General features: G+C 45.6%; 1 protein-coding gene across 1 annotated transcript in view; it reads right to left on the bottom strand.

Moving 5' to 3' along the window:
* The window catches only part of LOC111196878 (protein kinase C-binding protein NELL1-like), a 617736-nt gene that overhangs the window by 376144 nt on the left and 222511 nt on the right, over positions 1-19081 (bottom strand). The window contains exons 8-11 of the mRNA XM_049473230.1: positions 15147-15281; positions 14402-14504; positions 13704-13777; positions 2563-2662 (exon numbers count right to left, since the gene is read on the bottom strand). Coding sequence (XP_049329187.1) covers positions 2563-2662; positions 13704-13777; positions 14402-14504; positions 15147-15281 — 412 coding nt within the window. The remainder of the gene's footprint in view (positions 1-2562; positions 2663-13703; positions 13778-14401; positions 14505-15146; positions 15282-19081) is intronic.

The raw sequence follows: 19081 nt of genomic DNA on the forward strand, positions 1-19081 counted from the left end.
CCAGCACCAGACCCAGCACCAGACCCAGCACCAACCCAGCACCCAGACCCAGCACCAGACCCAGCACCAGACCCAGCACCAACCCAGCACCCAGACCCAGCACCAGACCCAGCACCAACCCAGCACCCAGCACCAGAACCAGCACCAGATCCAGCACCAACCCAGCACCCAGACCCAGCACCAGAACCAGCACCAGACCCAGCACCCAGACCCAGCACCAGACCCAGCACCAGACCCAGGATCCAGCACCAGACCCAGGATCCAGCACCAGAACCAGCACCAGCACCAGACCCGTCACCACACCCAGCACCAGACCCAGCACCAGACCCAGCACCAACCCAGCACCCAGCACCAGACCCAGCACCAGACCCAGCACCAGACCCAGGATCCAGCACCAGAACCAGCACCAGATCCAGCACCAGACCCAGCACCAGCCCCAGGATCCAGCACCAGACCCAGGATCCAGCACCAGAACCAGCACCAGATCCAGCACCAGCACCAGACCCGTCACCACACCCAGCACCAGACCCAGCACCAGACCCAGGATCCAGCACCAGATCCAGCATCAGAACCAGCACCAAACCCAGCACCAGCACCAGACCCGTCACCACACCCAGCACCAGCACCAGAACCAGCACCAGAACCAGCAACAGACCCAGCACCAGACCCGTCACCACACCCAGCACCAGCACCAGAACCAGCACCAGACCCAGCACCAGACCCAGCACCAGAACCAGAACAAGCACCAGCACCAGACCCATCACCACACCCAGCACCAGACTCAGCACCAGACCCAGACCCAGCACCAGACTCAGCACCAGACCCAGAGAGCTTTTCTACCGGCATGGTGCCGGTGCTAGTGCCAGGTTTCCACAGCAAAATCACAGGTTCTGGGCCAGAAAAGCCGGTTCTGTTCTGGCTCCACAATCTTGCTGATCTGGAACCAGCGAACCTGTGATGCGAGTGGCCAAAGGGCGGGGCGTTCGGGGCAAAGTTGTTTACAAACCTCACCTCCACTCACAGCTAAGAGCCGCAGAAGCAGCTTAATGAATGAAAATGAATCAGCGGTCCACCGAGGAGAACAGCACAAGTTTCAAGAGGAGCTCGGGTTCTACCATTTTGTTTTCAAATCGCCCTCCGACTTTTGTTTACGCCCACATTCACATACGTAGTGAGTGACTCCTTAGAGCAGTGGAAACACGGGCAGGTTCTTAAAAGGTTCACAGGTTTGCAGGAACCGGCTCCGGCTCCAGCATCAGCACTTCGTTGGTGGAAAATAGGTACCAGACCCAGCACCAGATCCAGTACCAGATCCAGCACCAGACCCAGCACCAGACCCAGCACCAGATCCAGCACCAGACTCAGCACCCAGCACCAGACCCAGCACCAGCACCCAGCACCAGACCCAGCACCCAGCACCAGACCCAGCACCCAGCACCAGACCCAGATCCAGCACCAGACCCAGCACCAGACCCAGCACCAGATCCAGCACCCAGCACCAGATCCAGCACCCAGCACCAGATCCAGCACCCAGCACCAGACCCAGCACCCAGCACCCAGCACCAGACCCAGCACCCAGCACCCAGCACCAGACCCAGCACCAGATCCAGCACCAGACCCAGCACCAGACCCAGCACCAGACCCAGCACCAGATCCAGCACCAGACCCAGCACCAGACCCAGCACCAGACCCAGCACCAGATCCAGCACCAGATCCAGCACCAGACCCAGCACCAGACCCAGCACCAAACCCAGCACCAGACCCAGGATCCAGCACCAAACCCAGCACTAAACCCAGCACCAGCTTAAAGCAGAAACAACTCAGCGGTACACACATGCAAATACATATGAAGTATAAAGCACACACACACACACACACATAGCTCTCTTTGAAATGTCTGTGAACCTGACTGAGCAAACAGGAGAATATGAAGGATGGCCTGTCCTGCTGTGGAGGAGATAAGGTTGAGATGGATGCGGCGTTTCTAAGGCGAGTTTCTGATGGACGAATGAAAAGGTTTCCGCTCTGCGTTTCCCAATAAATGTAAAAAAATACCGGGATATTCCACAATTTCTGATTTCAGGAAATATGAATCTGTGTGTGTTTTATTGTCAATGTTCAATGAGTTCCCATTGTAAACACACACTTCTATCAATCAACCTAACAGAGCACATTAAGGAGAACACCTTGTTTACAATGCAGCCAAATCATTACATAGAATACAGATTAAACATGAAAAATGCCCTCTCTGCTGCTCCATGGTGTTTACACACGCAGTATGTTCAGCGTTCACTGCTCGCAGCCACGCGAGTGTGTTTTACGCACTGGAACACATTATCTTCTCACTACTTTCTTGCTCCGACGCCAGACAGCTCTGACCAATCAGAGGAGACGATGTGCTCATGTAATTTATTGGGAAGCATTTTGGTGCAATTAGGTTTATGCCTGTGTGAAACCAAACCAAACAGAGTAAAAAAATGCTCCAAGTGAGCGGGGGGGCGGGCGCTGGTGTTTCAGGAGGGTGCTCATCATAAGCAGAGCAGATCAGCAGAACACACTCACCTCTGCAGACGTTGCAACACCTGTTCTCCGGCAAAATCTGCTCCTTCACTGAGCAGTTAAGACTTGGGCAGCTTTCTGTCACTGGAACCATCAGACCATTCTGTTTAGAGAGAGAGAGAGAGGGTGAAGAAAAGAGAGAGAGAGAGAGAGAGAAACATGTGGTATGAGAGCTGGAGTGCTGAGTAAGCACATGTATAGGGATTTTAAAACTGAGAACAAAGAGAATGCATTAGCAGTACAGCTGCAGTGGGAGTCTGCTGAACAACATGATGATCAAGACTTTAAGTTGTTGTTTCTTGGAAGACTATAAGGCGCACTATCATTAAACATCTATTTTCATACACAAGACACACTGGATTATAAGGCGCGTTATGCAACACTAGTAAGAAACACGGGTGTCACCAAGTTTTCCTTCTAATTCAGCAGGTCTTACCACTTAAAAAAAAAAACATTTTCTTTTAAAGCCAAACAAGCACTGGATGTTAATCTACACAGATTTACGTTTTTTTGTGTGAGTAAATTGCTTGCGTTTACTTCCCCTAAGGCTGGGTGTAACCGCGCTACACTGAGGAACCCTAAGTGTTCCGGTTAGCCAGGGTGATATCAGCTAGAGTTTCGTACCACGTAGCTTGTTTTATCATGGTACACACATAGGTTACAGTCTGATATACTAAACTCTGAACAACGAATGAGGGCTCTGTTAGCGGCTAATGCTAATGCTGCTCCAGCAGTGGTAGCCGGGGTTAGCAGGAGGCTACAGGCCGATAATACTCACCCCTGAACGGTGAAAGAGCTTAGCGCGGTTAGCAGCTAATGATAATGTGCTCTAATTTAATGAGGTGTAGCCAGCATAAATCAGACTTGTGCAGCGAAAAGTCATCGAAAAAAAAACCTTTGCTGCTTTCTCAACACAAAATTTAGAGGTTCAGAGGTTCAAAGGAACAATCCTAATGGCATCTGGAAATGAATTCTATGGAATGATAACTTTTTAAATTTTAGGCAGTTATATTTAAGAAAATATCACCACCTAAAAAAATATCGCCAATATCGCCAGCATGAGGGCGGATGGGACATGCTTTTTTCTTGTGTTGTGGAAAATATGATTCCATTAAAGACCAGTAAATACTGGAAGTAAACAGCATACCATCTAGATGTCTTTACAGAAGAATTATTAAAAATCAATTCATACTAGAAATGACTATTTACTCCTTTAGAAATGTGTAAACACTTGACAGGGTTTTTTGTAAAAGTGCAGGACGGTATACCCAAACTTCTGCTTCTGGTCTCATTCCATTTGTTATTTTTAAAACCGAGTAAGTAATCATGATTTAAAAAATACACAAAAAGTGTTCCAATATAATAATGAAACAGTCGAGGTAATTGCAAATGTACTTAAGATTTTAAGTTTGAGTTTTTTTTTTTCTGCTAGTTCTGATGCTACAGGCAGTCGATGGTTTTGTGTGCATGGTTTTGTTATGGCTGGCAGTAACACGAGTTCTCAGGGTCAGATTGGCTTCTGAAGTCAGGGTCAGGGTTTACAGCCAGAACTGTCAAAAAAGAAGAAATGAGGCTATTCTTCGTATTGTTTCACACAAAGAAAAGAACACTCTGTGCCTCAGCAGCGCTATAAACCATCTCTAATCAGCCGTCCCTATTGATCTATATCTGCCTTCAGACCATGTGCAGATATGCAGTGACCTCACGCCCGGCCGGATGAAATATCAGACACCAACGCTCGCCTGCGGACTTTCTGCTTCCATTAAAGTCAACAGCTACCAGCTCTGCAAGCTAAAGACCTGTTTATACATGTTGCTCACTAAACTGCCCACTGTGTTCAAGCTACAACGTGGCAAATATAAATGACCCCAAATGTGGGGGGTCAAACAAGTCATGCTCTGTCCCCTTAGTTATTTAGTAGTGGAGCTAAGAGGCTAATGTGTCTAACAGATAATGAAAGCCTGTGTACACCTATAACATCACACACTGAAACAGAGTGAAGGTGTTCAGTAAACTCCTAATGGTTACTCAGTGTGTGTCGTACTGTTCTATGCCGGACTGGTCAGGACAGAGTGGTCCTTTTGCTTCTTTTTCTATTTACCATGTTGCTAAATCAGGATCAGGAAGTGAATCAATAGTATTATAGTAATTATTACGGCAGCTACTGTTGTTTTCTCGATGTGTCTGGTCTTGCCTTTCTGCGCTCATTTTATAGAGTCAAAATATATAAGAATAATATATTATATGTGAAATGGAGAACTGTGAGCTTTCACAGCAGCTGCAGGCCTCGTCCAACATTGCTAACAGCTTCCTCCAGCATTACTACTGCAATGTTAGCACGCTGGCTACCCACCTCGTCTCACATCAACACTGGCCTCATCCTACACCGCTACTGTGCTGTTAGCACACTGAATACTAGCCAATTGTGCATTAGCAGGACCCAACTCGCCAGCCAGCAGATCCCCATCTGATTACAATACACAGCCACCAGTTACCCTCAGTGCTCAGAATCGACCTTTCAAATGGTGGATGATGGGGTTAGATCTAATCTTAGCAGATGTGCTAAACAGCTTTAGTATATTAGTAGTAAAACTGTAATCTTATCACCGCATCCTTGATGATCCCCCAGAAACATTTGTGATCAGCTGACCAGATTTTCTACCTGTGCTTTAATTTACAGCATGATAATTAAGAAAGTGGGGATTGTTAACTGGCCGGTGAGCATTAGCATCACATGCTAGCTAAAGCAACCATTAGCTATTCTAAAGAAACATACCATATTTTTCACACTATAAGGTATAAGGTTTCTCTTAAGCTAAGTAATTAATCAATCAATCAATCAGCCTTTATTTTTACTCGGGAAGAAAGTAAAGCTAAGCTAAGTGCTTCCGTTTATTAACAGTAAGCTTAGATTTACAGATGTTCAGGCTGGGTGCAGCAGCATTAGCATTAGTGGCTAACCACTAGCCATGGTTAGAAGCTAATGCCACCCGACAGCGCAACAGTGAGGAACCCTGAGTGTTCTGGTAAGCCAGGGCGATATTAGCTAGCAGTTTGTCCCACGTAGCTTGTTCTCATTCTCATCTACAGTTCTATACAGTTGGTGATGTTAATGGAAGATCATGTGTAGGTTAAACACATGATATAACCACTCAGGCATGAAATGCACCGGTTATCAAACTAATTCCAAATCTAATTTCTTGTTATGCTAATTGCCTAATAAATCATTAAAACCCAACAAACGACCTTTTCAAAGGCGTCTGGCTCGTCTCATCAGTCAGAACGAGGTGGGATACGGCTGTAATTTCCATACAGAAAGAAAGCTCTAAAGAATAGTAATCTGGAGTGTGAGAGATCTGCGTCGGTGGGCCACCTTGTTCCCCCCGTGGTTAATAATGCAGATCGTGTTTAGTCTAATAGAGACTGACTCAGGTTATCAGGCACAATTTAAAATCGACTCTGTATAGCCCAGCTCTTCTGACCACGTCTCAGGCAGAGCCGGCATTTATACATTATGCATAGTGTGAAGAGCACAGATTAAGTGTGATCTTAGTCTGAGGTGACTGTCTATGGGGATGTAGTGCAGCCACTGTGCTACCAGCTCAGCAGAACCATCTAACCCCTTAACAAGAGCCTATTAGACCACAGAGGTCCTGTCGTCATTTTGTAGTCGGAGTCTGAGACACTTTTCTCAGCTAAGCAGCCTTTAAAAAATCCAGCACACCTGTTCCCAACCCTGGCTAGTGCTGCTGGAGCAGTATTAGCATTAGTTGCTAACCGTGCTAAGCGCTAGCTCTGGCTGGCGAGGGGAGTATATTGGACTGTAGTTTGTGTGTTTATTGTGTTAAAAAAAAATTACGTGGGATGATTTGCTAGCTAAAATCACTGGAAATGATCTTTAAATCAAAGCTTACTTTAAATAAACAGAAGCGCTTCACTCACCCAAATAAACAGTTTTCAGGAGAGAAATCTGTGTAGACTAACTTCCAGCACTCGTTTGACATAAAAATATATATTTTTTTAAAGAAATTTTGTTTACAAAACTTATCTGAGCTTTACAGGTCTCACCACCCAATGGTAAGACCTGCTGAACTAGAAGGAAAACAAGGTGACACCCCTGTTTCTTACTAGTGTCGCTTAATGCGCCCTATAATCAGGTGCACCTTATGTATGAAAATAGACCAGAAAATAGATGTTTATTGATAGTGCACCTTATAATCCGGTGTACCTTATAGTGCAAAAAATACAGTAAATGTGGTAAATGGGGTGTGTACAGTGACTTTAAAGAAATGTTCATTTGTGAATACCTAGTTTTAAAATGTGCACACTTTACTGAATGACCCAGAAGGTCTGGTGTCATGATGTTGGTTGCAGTTTCATACGATGTCAAAATACTTTTGATCTTTATTACAGGCACAATGACAGCACAAGAGTACATTAATGAGACCCTGCAACAGTTCTGAATGCACACTCGGGTGCACTATTGCAACAGGACAATGCTTGTTCACATACTGCCACTGTCTTAAGAGCCACAGATGCTATACTATAGCCAGCTGCATCTCCAGACTTAAGTATATTGGAACTGCATGTGATTGTCAAAGAACTCCATTAGGAACCTCTACAACTCCATTTTTAGCTCTAATTTTAATTGTGTTGTAAAAAGATTAGCTCCAATATTCAAACTTGTCCTACATATAGCATTGTGAAATGTAAAATGTGGCCTGTGTATAATCTATAACTCTTTAACGTGCAAACATATTCAACATTACATAAACTCTGTTGTTTTTAGGAAAGATGATGTTATCCAGTGCGCCACACCAACCAAGTTCTTTCTAGTACCAAAAAGAAAAGAGCTGCAATTTTTGTAAGAACGTAAATGGTCCAATTTTTCAGCTGTAATGACTGTACATTTCATGTGTTAAGATGTTTGGCTGGAGCTGTATGAATCTCTGATACGAGCTCACAGGTGGTCTGGGTCTGTTTTAGGCTGATTGCTGATCTCTTGCTGACAAACTGTGGATGGGTCTGTCTTGTGGACAGATGGATCTTTATCTGGCCTGGAGGAACCTGAGTGAGTTATTATGTTCAGCCTCAGCCTGATGCAGGTTTTCCACAGACAGCTCAGCCCCCACTGTGCTCCTCAGTGCACACCAGTTCAGTGGACAATAGGTTTACATGAGATGGTGCACTGAATGAAGATAATTTTGCGACGGAAGGCACGATTATTCTTTTAGTACCATGGAGTAAAAAGTGATCAGTCAGAAACTCTCTATACTTTGCTGAGGTCATCCTCACATCTTCAGGGACTCTAAAGAGGCTACCAGCTCTCTCCCCATGATACCAGCCCAAAACATGACTCCGCCCACCTCCTTACTGACGTACCAGATTTTTCGGGACATGGTGGCCATCCACCAACCATCCACTACTCCATCCATCTGGACCATCCAGGGTTACACAACACTCATCTGTAAACAAGACTGTTTGGAAATTAGTCTTTATTAATGTCTGGATCCACTGCAGCTGATTCTGCTTGTGAGCTCTGGTCAGGGGAGGCTGAATAGTAGGTTTATGCACCACAGTAAGCCTTTAAAGATACTAAATCTTGAGGTTTGCACCAACAGCTTCAAATACCTGTTTGCTGCTTTCTAATAGCATTTTTCCATTTTCCATTAGCATTTTTCTGTATTGTGTTTGCTTTACCGCACTGTTGTGACGAAAAAGTATCTAAGCAAAAGAACAAAGCTCTCGATCTACTGGTCTATCTTCAATCCTACTCACACCTATGCTCATGAGCAATGGGTCATGACCGGAAGAATGAGGTAAATACAAATAGCCGAAATGAGTTTCCTCAGAAGGGTGGCTGGGGTCTCCCTTAGAGTGAGAAGCTCAGTCGTCCGCAAGGGATTTGGAGTAGAACTGCTGCTTCTTTGCATTGATAGGCGCCAGTTGAGGTGGTTCGGGCCCCTCATGAAGATGCCACCAGGATCACCCTACGGAGGTGTTCCTCCTGGCACGTCCAGCTGGGAGGAGACCACCGGGCAGACCTAGGACCAATTATATCTCCACTTTGGCATGGGAACACCTAGACATCCCTTGGTCAGAGTTGGACGATTTAGCATTGGGCAAGGAAGTTTGGGGCTCTCTGCTAGGACTGCTTCCCCCTCCACCTGACTTCAGATAAGGGGTGGACAATGAATGGATGGATGGATGGAAAAACCTTCTTCATTTTCCCAATCTGTGCTCTAAATTAGCCACAAATCTTTTCACAGTATGATGACCACACTTCAGTTTTCATGAAATATCTAATATTTTCATACCATGTCCACGCCACTGCACTTTTTCACGCTTTTCAGCAGCCGAGAGATATTTTTTTTTATCCCATATGGCTTGAAACTTGTGGCCTGCTTAATGATGTGGAATTAAGTCATTTAAAAATGACTGTTATCATTGGTTCGTTCAATAAAATTGGATGTATACTTAACACATCATGGCTTACAAATTATCCTGACTGTCATTTGCATTGACCATTAGAAAAATCTAAGTGAAATATCACTTGCACAATAATTTGGAACACAGTGAATAGACTGATGGGTAACTCGTGGTCATGTTTATTGAGCAACGTATTGTGGCGGCTCTGGGTTGTGTGTGGCTGCCTGTAGGCATGTTTCTGTTCTTCTGTGTGTGTGGTCTTATGTGTTCTGTTGTGCTATGTGTGCTGTGTTGCTCTAGCCTACGTAGTTGGCACCTCCCCCGTAACCTAGGGTATGGGGAGGGGCCATGCAGATGGGTGCTGTTTAGGGCACTCACCATAAAGTAAGTGAGTAGTGAGTTTAGTCACTTGGTTCGGTACGTAGGCGGTACGTGACTGGCCCACACGCGAGATGCAAAAATGGTTCGCAGCTTCGTGGGGCTCGCCTCGTATTACAGGCAGTTTATTAGGGGGTTCGCGGACGTGGCAACGCCGCTTCATGCTCTGACTAAGCCTAGTGTGAACTTCAGCTGGTCTGACGAGGCGGAGCGGGCATTCGAGGAGCTAAAAAGCCGCCTGTGCAATGCTCCGATTCTAGCGTCTCCGAAGGTGTCTGAGAGTTTCATTGTGGATACTGATGCGAGCGACCACGGTCTCGGAGCAGTCCTGTCGCAGGTTCAGGACGGCTCCGAGCGCGTAATAGCGTACTATAGCCGCTGCCTGGACAAGGCGGAGCGAAACTATTGCGTAACGCGCCGGGAACTACTCGCAGTGGTCGAAAGCCTTTCAGAGCGTACGTGTATGGGGTGCCCTGTCTGCTGCGCACCGACCACGCCTCGCTACAGTGGCTCATGCGTTTCCGCGAGCCCGAGGGCCAACTCGTGCGCTGGTTATCTAGACTCCAGGAGTTTCGTTTTGAGGTTGTGCACCGCCCGGGCCGTGGCCACAGTAACGCGGATGCTTTGTCGACTGCAAACATTGTGCTCGTGCTGAGGAGAAATCTGCTGAGACTGCGCGCTGTGCTGCAATCTCCGTTACAGGATGTTACTGGCGCTGTCGGGGTGGCTCAGGTGTCCGTAGAGCAGCGCCGCGATGCGCAATGGGCGGATCGCGAATTATCGTGGGCAGTACACGCGCTCAGCGCGAACGTCACACCGTCGTGGGGGGAGGTGGTGCCGCTGGGCCTGATTGCTAAGGCGTTGCGCTCCAACTGGGCTAGTTTTAGTTTGTCCGACGGCGTGCTGTGCCATACCTGGGAGGATCCGGCGAACGGGCGGCGCGTGTTTCAGGTGGTGGTACCGCGGGCGCTTAGGGGATCGGTCCTACGGGGAGTTCATGGGTCACCTGGGGCTGGGCACTTTGGTGTCACCAAAACTCTGAAGCACCTGAGGCAACGCTTCTATTGGCCTGGGTGTAGAACCAACGTGGAGCTCTTCGTGCACTGCTGTGACGTGTGTGCCGCGGTGCCGGACCAAGGGGCGGTCACTACTGCGGATATCCTGGTGCGGGAGTTCTTTTGCAGATTCGGGGTTCCGGAAGAACTGCACAGCGACCAGGGGAGAAATTTCGAGTCGGAGGTCATGGCGGAGGTCTGCCGCATCCTGGGAATCCATAAGACCAGGACGACGCCCCTTCATCAGCAGAGTGACGGACTGGTGGAACGTTTTAACCGCACGCTGGCGGCACAGTTGGCCATGGTGTCGGACAAGAACCAGCGAGACTCGGACAGGCACCTGCCGGTAGTGCTGCTGGCCTGTCGCTCCGCTGTGCAGGAGACGATGGGATTCACGCCGGCTCTGCTTATGTTCGGGCGCGAACTGAGGACGCCGGTCTCCCTGGCTTTTGGGGCGCCTCCTGACGGGGGCGGGTACGCTTCGGACACGCCCACTTTCGTCTCGGACCTTATGTCTTCGCTGGAATTAGCGCACCGTCTAGCGCGCTCCAACCAGTCTGCTGCCGGGCAGAAGCTGAAGCGTGCGTACGACACTCGCTGCTTTGGGGACCCGTTGGCGGTGGGGGGAGGGTTTGGCTATATAACCCTCAGCGGAAGAAGGGACTGTGCCCGAAGCTCCAGTCGGCCTGGGTGGGTCCGTGCTTGGTGCTGTCCAGGCTGGGAGAGGTGGTGTATAAGATCCGGTGGAGCAGACGCACTATGATTGTGCACCGTGATAGGCTGGCCCCCTATAGGCCGAGACTGTCGGACACTGTGGACGGTGGTGCGGAGCCTGCCGGCCTTGCACTCGTGCCTGATCTGAACTCTGGCTCTTCGGAGCCGCTGGCAGGCGGTGCCGTGCCCGGCCCCTCCAGGCTGCCGCGGGCACGGAGGCCGCCCGCCCGCCTTAATGACTTTGTTTGCGACTGATTGTAAAAAAAGAAAAAAATGTTTTGTTGTACACGGGGTTTGTGTTGGGTTGGTGGGGTCGCCGGGACGGCTGACCCTTGGGAGGGGGGCTATGTGGCGGCTCTGGGTTGTGTGTGGCTGCCTGTAGGCATGTTTCTGTTCTTCTGTGTGTGTGGTCTTATGTGTTCTGTTGTGCTATGTGTGCTGTGTTGCTCTAGCCTACGTAGTTGGTACCTCCCCCGTAACCTAGGGTATGGGGAGGGGCCATGCAGATGGGTGCTGTTTAGGGCACTCACCATAAAGTAAGTGAGTAGTGAGTTTAGTCACTTGGTTCTGTTGGTAGCCTATTTGGGGTAGAATGGTTTTAGCTCTCCTAGTCTTGTTAAAGACTGTAAGTGAGTGGCAAGCCTGTTTAATAAAAGAGCTTATGAGCATTCATCATGAGTCTCACGGGTCTTCCTTCCTCTTCCACTCCACAATATACAGAAGCAGGTTAACATAACATGCCGAGAATCTCAACGTTAAGTGAAAGAGGTCCCTAATCCACCCCATGTCGGTTGAATATTCCTGCAGATTTTGCGGTGCGAGTGGAGTGGTTATAGCAAGTGCAATATTATCCCACATTATTGATGTTTAAGGCAGCGCTTGAGGTAGCAGTACTGTATGTGGAAGAGCATTGTCCTGTTGGAATAGTGCACTGGAGTGAAAAGTGTTCAGTAAAGGTAGGGCCACTGGTTGCAGATCTCATTAATGTAACACTGAACTGACCAATTGTGATCTGGCACTGTACCAAAGTACACTTCACACCATCACACCAGACATGTTGGATGTTTGACGTGTTACAACAAACCAATCATTCCTACATAGAACACACTGTTAGACTTCAGAAGTGAACTCTAGATACTAATTTCAGCTGTGATATGGTGGGAAATAGGGGGAAGATAAACTGTTTAATATAAAAGAGAAATGTATGTAAACCACATAATGAAGTGTATTAGAGTTTACTGAACACCTCCACATGGTTCGAGGAGAGTGTGATAAATGTGAAATGATTTACGCCTGCAGTTAGCACCATGCTAATTGGTGTACATAGGCCTTTATGACTTGTAAGTTGTACATATAACTACTCTTTAAATGATATCACTTTAATATCACTTTAAGCCTACAGTATGCAGCACTGTAAACATTTGTCAGTGAATCTGAATCACAATATGTTCCATCATTGGTTTTATTATTATTCATTTGCTACTGTGCTTCTGTTTTTAAGGTTACTGCTATTTATTATAATAATATCACAGAGGACTGTGTACACATGACCAGTATTTAAAGGGGAGATATTATACCTCTTTTTACACATGATAAGGGTCAGTTTCAGTCCCTTTCAGAATGAGCCATTTAAGGGCTCCGTTACTTTCATGCAAATAACCTGTTGCTGGGCACGCCCACCCATCCCATGTTAATGCTAAGTGTTTACCACACGTTTGTGTGTTAGCTTGTGCTAAATGGCAAAACACAAACAAGCAAGTTCATGTTTAACTGTGATAGAAAAAGGAAAGAAAATCATTATTTAAAAGTTCTAGATAATCTAAAAGGTGAGACTTTTCTTTGCCTGTAGCCATAACACTTGGCATTTTATGTATATTGTACATTTATGTATTTTGTGTGCATCATAAACCAGCAGAGTGACATGGCGGCCATCTTGAACTGATCTTGTTGGTGGGGTTCTGGTGGGGGTTGATGGCTGACAGGTGGTGTCAGGGTGTTTCTATGCAGGTTTCCTTATTATGACATCACAATAAAGGAGATGCATCAAAGCCTCATAGAAGCATATATAGCTTCCTGACACTAAACTCTTTTACAGAAAACCAATTGGTTGAAGTTGTTTACAGGGACATTTGAGACCCAAGAGGTTTTGCATAATAAATCCCCTTTAATCTACTGCTTAAAAAGCCTACAGTATGAGCCAGCACTGTTGGCTTGGTAAACATTCATTTAATTCAGTTAATCTGAATTAGAATATGTTTAATTAGCAGTTTTAAAGAAATACATATTCTCTAAAAAGAACACTGAATTGATTAATTGAAACAGTCATTCACAGTACCTCCTGTTGTCAGTAAAATAATTACTTTTATTAAGATCCTCATTAAACCGCACCCACTGAGTTCCTTTGTTCGCTCTGATTTACCGCTCAAATCTTCATAAATAACTTCTAATTAAGATCCAGTTCAGGCTACACAAAAAAGATCAGAGTCATTACTGGGGGAGAACAACCATTTAAAGCTGACATCTAATTAAAATAACCCAGCTATTAAGACCGGACAGGGGGGAGTTTACCTTGCATTCTTTGCAGCCCTGCAGCAGAGTGCGCTGACCTTCCGAGAGCGTCCGGTCCAGGTAGGAGCATTTAGCTGCAAACAGAGATAATGATGGGTTTTTTTATTGAATAGGACTGAAAAGGAGCCAAAGAGCATAATAGGAAAATGAGAAGCTCACAATTTGAATAGGCTTAGTTCTATTAGACTTGGCTCATCAGTGACAAAAGAGAGATGGAGTCGTTTCTGAGAGTCGCTTTGTACGGAGTGACCTTTGAGTGAACTGCTCGATTCCTGTGGCCAATTTCACCACACGAGCTGCAGCAGCGTGCGCGGTGGAACCAGAGACCGGCAGTGAGTGTAGAGAATTGACCGGGTAAAGGTGCGCCCGGTACCTCCACCCAGCTCCTTCACCCCCTCACCCCCCGGGCTGCACCTGTTGAGAGCGATCCGTCAGTAGAGACGAGAGCCAATCAGCTACAAAAGCGCGAGAGCAGCGGATGCCAGGGCCGCGTTCTGCTCTTCCGCTCGGCTAATGGACTTGAATTGATTAGCCCTCATCAAAGCCTACAGCAATTACACGCCTTTGGCAGAGAACAATCCCCACCATCTCCCCCACTGACCGTGCACGGCTGACTGGAGCGCGAGAGAGCGAGAGAGAGAGAGAGAGAATGGGAAAACAGCAGAGCGGGGAGGACACGCTGGCGCTCCTGTACTTACGTCTGCACTTCTTACAGCACATCCCCTCCACATGCACAGGCAGGAACTCCTCAGAACAGTTGGCAGGTGGACAGAATATTCTCCGACACTCAACCACTCCGTTCTGGAAGACAACAGACACTAATACAGTCAACTGGCAGAGTACTCTAATAAAAACAAAAAAGCTGCTGCAAACAGCTCTCCAACTATTTCTTCACACTATAAAAACTATTTTAGCATGCACACGTTTAGAAAGCTCACTGCACATGTAATGCTGTTTGCAGCTAAACCAGAATGATCTACTACTACATACACACCTGAATATCTTATTCTACACTGCATGGACAAAACAAAAAAAAGTCTCCACCTGGATTTAAGTAAGTAAATAATGTGGGGTTGGTTGATGCTGCAGTTGGTCTGCAGGTTTAGGTTCAGCAACAGTATGTGCTGAAAGAATGAGGTCAGCTGACTCTACCTGAATATACTGAATATAGACCAGGTTATTCCATCAATAGGAAATAGTGATTCAGGGAGCGTGAGATCATCATTTATCATTTTCACACATGGATTGAGAGAGTTCACCACAGAGTCCAGACCTTAACCTCATTGAGAATCTTTGGGATGTGCTGGAGAAGAGCTGCTTTGTGCAGCGGTTGGTCAGACATCATCAATGCTGCTGCAAGATCTTGGTGAAAAATCAGCCACTCTACCGCTGCAACACAGAGGCTGAAAAGCACAAAAGTTCAGTAGAAATGTTTCTCCTCACCATGCAGGAGCAGGTTCTGCAGTTCTCTGGTTCCGTCCAGATCTCTTTATCACGATAAACCACGGTGTTCACGCTGCAGGTCCGCTCACAGTGACACCCCTCCAACTGACTCAGCCTGGACTCTGCATAGTTCAACTGTAAAACACAATAACACACACACACACACACACACACACACACAAATGAACCAAACTATTAGGTCCTCTTGCATATGAGTATGAGGTCTGATTTCTGTGATAGACAGTAATGAACAGATGACTTTTCAGAGTCGATGTGTGGGAAGTGGAGAAACGGTCAGTTTGAAGACCTGAAACACTTTGACCAGGGTCAGATCATTATGTCCAGACCACTGGGCTGGAGCCCAGGCACAAGGACGGGCCACCAAACCACAGAGCTGGAGGCTTACTAGAGAATGATAAAGGCTATTCTGTCTGTGTGGAGCTGACAGAAAGGCTACTGTGGCACAAAAACATAAATTGTAAAAGTTATCATAGGAGTGAGATACAATAGAGTGCAGCGCCCCCTGCTGTGTATGGAGCTGCATAGCTGCAGATGGGTCATGACCCCTGTTGACTTACAATAAAGAGCTGTATCTCAGAATGATGGATGGAGAAAGTGCAATCTGGAGGATTTCTGTGGTGTATGTGCTTAATTTACCTATTGGAGGTGATGTGTGTGTGTGTGTGTGTATATATATATATATATATATATATATATATATATATATATATATATATATATATATATATATGCAAATGCTTCTTAGCATGCAGCTACAAATACAAACACTGATTGCTATTCCTCTCATTATGTTCTGCCCCAGCCTTTACTAATCTAATATGGATGAGGCTATTAAAGTCTGACATTGAGGTGATCAGACCAACCTTCTCTCTCTCTCTCTCTCTCTCTCTCTCTCTCTCTCTCTCTCTCTCTCTCTCTTTCACCTTATGAGCTGTAATTTGGGAGCATGTGTGCTAGTTTGGGACCGTGCTCTAATTGAACCTTCACTCACCTACAACCAACATTAACCTGATATTAAAACTGCTGGAAATAGTACTGCCTGACCATAACACTGTAGTTAATCTGATTTCTCTTAAACTGGTAGTTTGACTGAAAAAAAAAAATAACCTAAAATTTACAACGACTTTGTGTCCAACTGTACAGTTTAAACATCAGACAGGACTATTTTAAATCGGGGAAGTAGGATTGTGTCATTTAAAACAGATATTTGTAGTGACTTTAGTGCCATTTAAATACACCAGTAACATAACATGTCAGTCCAGTGCCTTTTACCTTTTACCTTTTTTTAACAAACACTACAAAACTATAAAGACTATAAAACAAAGGATTAACCATAAGACTAATAAAACAGGGAAAATAAGCAAACAAAGGAACAAACTAAAGAAAACAAACCAGAAACTAAACTTACACACACAGAAAAAAAAGAAATCATACAAAAGACTGGAATCTACTAAGACAGGGTATAAGACTAGAGCTGACAAAGACTGCAGGTCACACACACAAACAAAAAGCAAGGCAGCGAACACATAGGGTATTTATGAACAGACACGCACAAGGAACACCTGTGGAAGTAACGAGGGGGCGGGGTTACAAATGAGACAGGAGAGATTACAGATGACAGGTGGGGCTAAGGCGGAGACAAGACCAAAATAAAAACAGAGCCATGTGAAGCACATGGAGCACATGGGGACGTAAACAAAACAAGAGAACTGAGGACAGGAGCAGGAAGGAACAAAAAAAAGGAAAACATAAGACAGACACAGGTCTAAGGTGAGACAGTAGTCTGTCAAATCCTGTAAAAAATATATATTTGCTGTTTTACAGAGTACAGAGGTGCTTGAGGAGGCATGTTGTTTTATTTTGCAGAACACGGGAACACTGGGTCATTCAAGTCTGTGAATAAATAATGAGAACCAGCTATAGGACTCCACATAGCCTATAACCTGCATACATGTTATGAATGTGTAGCTGCTATAGTTCAAACTAAAAATATTTCACTTTTACTATAAATCAGATATAACATTGGTTATCATGTGTTTTATAGTGATTTTAATGAAGCCCAGTATTACTTGTAGGTTATTATCCAGAAAAGTAATGATAGTAAACCTATTATACTTTTATACTGAAACGTATCAAATATGAATTTGAAAATAAGTATTTCTGGTTCTATTTTATGCCACCAATGCTTGTTTGTGTGTGTTTACCCATGTGTGTATGCATCATATACATGTATGTATGTATGTATGTATGTACTGTATGTATGTGTCAAGAATCGCAGGGGTCACGTGGGGAAATAACACAGAGACATGAGAACAGACAGAAACAGGACCAGGACGTGACAGTATGTATGTATGTATGTATGTATGTATGTATGTATGTATGAACCCTGCTGAATGTACTTTAACTGAAAAGTTCATTTCAGCTCGGCTCTCATTGGCTGACAGTCTGTCAGGCATGACATCTGTGTTGTGTTGTGCACCAGAGAATCGGTGCTCATCCCAACTGCAGGATACTGATCTGTAAATATTAAACAGGTTATATATTTTTGAGGACCCAGGCTGCTCTGGGAGAACACTATAGATTGGATTTTTGACTCTGCAGGACAATTTGGAAAGATCACTGTTTAGGATCACCCTGAAATATTTTGTGATTTTGAGAAGAAGCAAAGCGGGCACAAAATTACCCAGATTATCCTGTAGTGTAGTTTAAATATATGAACTGTTTCACTAGACTTGGTCTTTGAGGAACCCTGGCCTGTACATTTACTGCTTTTCATACCTCCAGTACATCTGATTCAGCTCATTTACAACTCCTTACAGAGCTGCAGGTGATGTGATAAAGCAGGTAATCCTCTGAAATGTGCAGGACAGGAGGCCTCCAGAACTAGGGATAAAAAATGTATGCACCAAAATAAAAATTCAAAAAAAAAAACAAAAAAAATGAATCTGAATAAACACACTGAACACTTTAAATCCCAGCAGGGAAAAAAAGGTTTAAAAAGTTAATAAATGAAGAGATCTGAGTGCATCATCAAAAACATCATTGTTTGATTTGTCTTATAACAGAAAATGCCGAAAAAGTTTACTTGAAAAACACCGGTCTGGACAACAGGAGTGGAGGGAATGGTGTGTACTGACACTGTAACAATATTTACATTTACTACAAAACCCCACTATTTTACAAACTGAGGGGAATCCAATTTTCATCAAACAGACTTTTAACTTCTGAACAGTGAAGCTCAGGTATGAGTCACGTACAGGTGCTGATTTAATAGCAGCCTCTAAACTGTCTTCAGGGAAAGAAACACAGAATGATGGATCCAGAAAGGGACGGCTCTTTAAAGCTGCAGTGCTGTCTGAGTCTAAAAGCATTAGATACGAGCGCTCCGTATCATCAGAGTGATTTTATTGATCAGAGGAGAGTCCTAACACAGGCGCGCATTCTCCACCCTGCGTTCAGCTGTGCTCCTGACCTCCACCGGACTCAAGGTTACTCAACTCCCGCAGCTCTGCCGGGTTACGCCACCGCACCTGAATCCCAATCCCGCTCCGGGTGATTGATGCCTCGGACAGAGCGAGGAAGATCCGCCTGTCTTCCAGGAGTGTTTGATATCTTATTTAAAGAACCCTCAGCGCCGAGACGCTGCAGAGAGAACCAGAATTAACCTGAACCAGCAGAGAGAACCAGAATTAACCTGAACCAGCAGAGAGAACCCATCCAACACCATCAGGAGCTTCAATCTGAGACACATTTACACAATTAACCAATCCTCATCCATCTCATTCAGTTTATGGAGTGTACGATATGTACAAGTATAATAATGCTGTTAATAATGCTCTACAACACTGTACCCCCCTCCACCCCGCTCTACCACCGCTCTACCCCCGCTCTACCCCTACTACTCTACTCCCCCT

Source organism: Astyanax mexicanus, unplaced genomic scaffold, assembly GCF_023375975.1.
Source record: "Astyanax mexicanus isolate ESR-SI-001 unplaced genomic scaffold, AstMex3_surface scaffold_35, whole genome shotgun sequence".
NCBI classification, from domain to species: domain Eukaryota; kingdom Metazoa; phylum Chordata; class Actinopteri; order Characiformes; family Acestrorhamphidae; genus Astyanax; species Astyanax mexicanus.